Source organism: Colias philodice, chromosome 11, assembly GCF_061535455.1.
Source record: "Colias philodice isolate Cphi_HAF_F1 chromosome 11, ilColPhil1 Martin Lab GWU primary, whole genome shotgun sequence".
Lineage (NCBI taxonomy): Eukaryota > Metazoa > Arthropoda > Insecta > Lepidoptera > Pieridae > Colias > Colias philodice.
In genome coordinates, this window is record NC_143096.1 from 13,185,758 (window position 1) to 13,191,167 (window position 5,410).

The 5,410-nt window shown below is 31.3% G+C and overlaps 1 protein-coding gene across 1 annotated transcript; it reads left to right on the forward strand.

Moving 5' to 3' along the window:
* Positions 1 to 2,735: 2,735 nt before the first annotated feature.
* LOC149484970 (uncharacterized) lies at positions 2,736 to 5,410 on the forward strand. Its single transcript, XM_089701238.1, has 2 exons — positions 2,736 to 3,054; positions 3,801 to 5,410. Exons 1-2 carry the CDS (start codon positions 2,978 to 2,980, stop codon positions 5,371 to 5,373), a joined length of 1,650 nt encoding a protein of 549 aa, XP_089557364.1. The 5' UTR covers positions 2,736 to 2,977; the 3' UTR covers positions 5,374 to 5,410.

Consider the following 5,410-nt stretch of genomic DNA (forward strand, 5'->3'; position numbering starts at 1 on the left):
TACATATAAATCTGATATAAGAAACAAAATAAATAAATCAACGTTAATATGAAATAGATTTTTTGTCATAAATCGATAATATACGCTAGATGTGTTACAACACTACGGTGGTAAACAAAATGCCAAACGTGATAATATTGTGACATTTTTTAAAAATTATTTAATTCTTTTGTATTCCACAACCCCATAAAGTGGGTAAATGTTACAGTTACAACATAAACTTATAAAAAAGCGCTTGATAAAACCTTCAAATAGGGTTAGAACATAAATATTTATCAATTTGCTGAAAATCACTTACCGATGGAAAGATATTTCTTCATTGTTTTCATCCAAAACTCCCATTCGACTAGTAATAGCCGGTAGCTAAACATACAATAGTCATTTTAGCACACTGACAAATAAAAAGAAACACTAAACACTTTATATTTTCTAAATATTTCGTTAAAAACACTTGACGCACCGAGACCTCCAGCTGGAAGGCAAACAAAACTTAGCCGGCGCGCTACGTTTGAAGACAGTGCAGATACTCTATCGCTATCTCAATCTGACTTATGCTGTTATTGACTAAGAGTAAGTAGATTAGAAAATATGTATTTTGTTCTGTCTCAATATAAGAACTCTATAGGTTTATTCTCAGAGGAATAAACCTATAGAGTACTTGTATCGAGCGTATACAATTTACATATATTTGTTTCTTTCTATCTAAAGAAAACGTCGTAAGAAAGAATGAGATAGCTATAGACTACAAGCTACGTTTCAACATAGTCATGGCACCATTTTTACTATAGGTACGTATTTAGATAGATAGAAGGTGATAGTGATGGGATGTGCTTCAATCGATAAAATCGTGAATGCATTTTGCATTTACGGTTTCGTGAAATAATAAATAATAAAAAAAAACAAAATTAATCATAAATTTCAGTTGAATACATTATTTGTTTAATCCTACGAATATAATAAATGCGAAATTATGCGAGAATGGATAACTTTCTCTTTCACTGCTGAACCGATTACAATGAAATTTTGTACATACACACATAGGATAGGTTTTATACCGGAAATCCCACGTGAACGGGAACTGTGCGGGATTTTCTTTAAAAACGCGGGCGGAAAGCTAGTATATATATTTTAAAATAAATTTTAAAACTTGAAATATAACTACATAATTTAAAATAAAGATCAATAAAGTTAAAGGAGTGAGGAGAAAGGCACAGTCAGCATGAATTTTAACAAGTTCATAAAAGGACAGTTTTAAAGAAAACATTTTCCTTACATCCTACTAATAAAGCGAAAGTTTGTGAGGATGGATGTTTGTTACTCTTTCACGCGAATACTACTAAACCGATTACAATGAAATTTGGAAAAATTACTTTTGATCCCGTAAATCCCACAGGAATGGGAACTATGCGGGTTTTTCTTTGAAAACGCAATTAAGTATGTATTTCAATAGTAGTTTCTCATCTATGAGAACTGTCATTTAATCAACCGTTTAATGTTCACATAGTTACACATTTATAGTAAATGTGTAAAAAAAATTCCAAATAAAAATTCACTCACACACAAATGTATTTATTATCTAAAGGAACAAAAAAAAAAACGTAAGCGTAAGATTGCACAATTCTTCTAGAGTATCCATCTTGATAACACGCAGGCTCGAAATGCAGTGAACACAATCTAGCAAATTTCGACGGCGTCCAATCTACACGTCTCATGTTTTATACCCATTTTTTATTTAGCTCTGGAAATCTAAAACAAAATGAATTTATTAATAATCTAAAAGAGAAACAACAAACTAAACAGATAAGTCAAATAAAACAACCACGTGGTATTTTTTATTTTCCTGCTGTAGAAAATTTACATCTATTATTTGCTACAACAACTACATATAAATCTGATATAAGAAACAAAATAAATAAATCAACGTTAATATGAAATAGATTTTTTGTCATAAATCGATAATATACGCTAGATGTGTTACAACACTACGGTGGTAAACAAAATGCCAAACGTGATAATATTGTGACATTTTTTAAAAATTATTTAATTCTTTTGTATTCCACAACCCCATAAAGTGGGTAAATGTTACAGTTACAACATAAACTTATAAAAAAGCGCTTGATAAAACCTTCAAATAGGGTTAGAACATAAATATTTATCAATTTGCTGAAAATCACTTACCGATGGAAAGATATTTCTTCATTGTTTTCATCCAAAACTCCCATTCGACTAGTAATAGCCGGTAGCTAAACATACAATAGTCATTTTAGCACACTGACAAATAAAAAGAAACACTAAACACTTTATATTTTCTAAATATTTCGTTAAAAACACTTGACGCACCGAGACCTCCAGCTGGAAGGCAAACAAAACTTAGCCGGCGCGCTACGTTTGAAGACAGTGCAGATACTCTATCGCTATCTCAATCTGACTTATGCTGTTATTGACTAAGAGTAAGTAGATTAGAAAATATGTATTTTGTTCTGTCTCAATATAAGAACTCTATAGGTTTATTCCTCTGAGGGTTTATTCCTCTGAGGGTCACTGAAACAAATTGACATGGGCACATGTCATTTCAAACTGTCGAACTGACATATATCTGTCCTCTTTTTTCGCATGACATTTTGCCATAAGCCAAAAAGGCCAAACTAGTGCTATATTGTTCAATTAATTGTTACTTCTCCAGGCTTGATAATTGCTCCGAGCTGTGGTTTGACTATATTTTGACAGATTGACATTAATTGACAGTCAAATAATGAAATGCAGAGTTGTGACTACGGGATGTGACTTTTGAGAGGTTATAAAAGTTGGAGAACATGTTTTGAATTTTTATTAATAATAATTTACGATAGATATTACTATTTTTAATATAAGAGAAAGCTATTTCAAATCTATAGCATACAATCAAAAACAAAATTAAAAAGTCGAAGTTGTCAAAATCTAGTGTTTTGTTGGAAGTAGTACATACTGTTGTACTTTTATGGAGTCATCTGATGAAAGTTTTGCTTGGACAGATGCATCAAATCATAATAACGATAGCAGTGACAATAATGACATGTAAGCTACAATCATTAATCCTCTAATATTAATTAGACATATGTTATTTTAAGTGGTACCACATAACCTCTGTGAAACCACAGCTCTATGTGGATGGATCAAGAATCAAGATTAGATACTTACATCACTAGGCTAGCTAGGCATTAGCTTTTTCATAAAACTTCGAACATATACTTTGTTATTTTTATTTATCATGTAATATATTAGAGATGAAATGGATAGCAGTTTGGCCTAATATCGCCAAACCAAGAGGCTGGATAGCTGAAAATTTGTAAAATTAAAGTTTGCCAAAACATTTCGTTCAGCACCTTGTACCATGCAAAAAAAGCGAAACTGCTTGTTACCTCTTAATTCAGAAAAAATAGCCATTAACCATAGTGCAGTTATGAGTACTAAATAATTCAATTTTTTTAACATTAATTTATCTCAAATATAAAACTAATTACCTATACATTTTAAGTGTATTCTAAGAGTCATTGATAAAGCAAATTATTGCTTAAAAATATATTTTTTAATTCAAATAAACAAAGAAATTTTGAACTGTAGTTATCAACTCTCTATAAAACCATAAAATGCACAGTCCCTTCAGTGTTGTTATATAGAGTTTACACTGTAATTTGATATTAAACAGTTTTATGTAAATGAGTTCACATGTTGGTCTTGTTTCTTGTACTTGTTTGCTACTAGAAACTAGGTAATTTCACCAATTAAAGCATATAAGTCCTACATCATTATTTTGTTTGCAGATTGAAAGGGATTGACAAGATGAAGCATAACAAATCTGAGGAGGAGTTTAATTCAAGTTATTCAAATGAGGAAAAGCATGTAGAACAAAAGCATAGTAAAAAAGCAAAGAAAAGAAAAAACTCCATTGAAAACAATGCTGAATCTCCAAAGAAAAAACGCATTAAAACCGAGCCAGTGAGTGATGTTGATGCAAAAAGCAGTGAAACAAAAATAAAACAAGAGTTGGATTTAGGGAGAGCTGGTGATTCAGATACTAGTTTCAATGACACTTATTTAAATTTGCGTGTAAAGGAAGAACATGCCTCTGATCATATTAAGCAAAAAAAAGCAAAGAAAAATAAGAAAAAGAAATCATCAGTTAATAGTGATACAGATGAGAGTAAAGTTAAAGTTGATAAAGAACATGAATTTGAAGAAGATTCTAGGCAGAGTCTTATATTAGAAGACAAAATAACAGTAGAAGAAACAGTTGTAACAAAACCAGAAAATTATCATAGTGTTGATGACGAAAGTTATATTAAACCAAAGAAGAAAAAGAAGAAACGTAAGCAAATATGTGATGATAATGACATATCTGAAATACAAACAAGTTTAAACAATGGCACGAATTTTAATGAGGAGGTGGAGTATAACGGTGTACAACCTGGTCATAGTATTGTCGAGATTGGAAGTGCTGATGAATCCATTCAAAACTCACACGATTTTGGAAAGTCAAAGGAAAATCCTAAAATATCTGATAGAATAAAATTTGAAGATGATACCACTGAAATTGAATTTAATAATCATAATGATAGTACAATCATTGAAGAAAACATGGCTGCTCCCAGCAAACAAATGAAGCGTTACATCATAGAAAATCCCAATTTGCAAAAGCTTAATATTAAGATTGGTAATAAGAAATTTTTTGTAACAGAAATGGATGAAGTTTGGCTTTTTAAGTGTCCGCGCGACGTAGAATTAGCACATTTGTCTGGGATAAAACTAGATGTCAGCAGTAAAAGCAAAGTTAAAATTAATGGGAAAAATTATGATACAACTGTAGATGATAATATTTGTAGGTTACCTATATTATCTTATACAGCTGAGCATAGAGCGATAATAAGAAATGTTCAATTAAATGGTTGTATAAATTTAAAGAAAAGGTTACCCAAAACACACCCACTAGAAAATGAAATTATGGAGAATGATCAGATGAGTTTTATTCCTTTACCAGAAACGAAATGTCGCCATCCATTTTTTGGTGTTCATTATAAAAAATCTATTAAAATACCTGCTAAAACTGCGGAACGTCTCAAGGAGAACCCAGAAACCCATGATGATGTTGATGAAGTGAGAAAGAAGAAGAAAAAACATAAGAAAGAGAAAAGACTGGAGGTGGATATGGAGCCTCCAGAAGTTGAAACGGTTGAAGCTGTAGCTATACGTAAAAAGAAAAAGGCAAGCAAGCGTAAACATAGTGAAGTGGATGAAAGTCCACCTTCTAAGAAGAAACGGCTTAAACACAACCCTGAAGCCTCTGCAGAGACTTGGGAGTCTGAACAAGCTATAGAGGAGACTCTGTTTAATTTTTAATAGTTATAAAATTAATAAACCTTGTGGTTAAGATTCA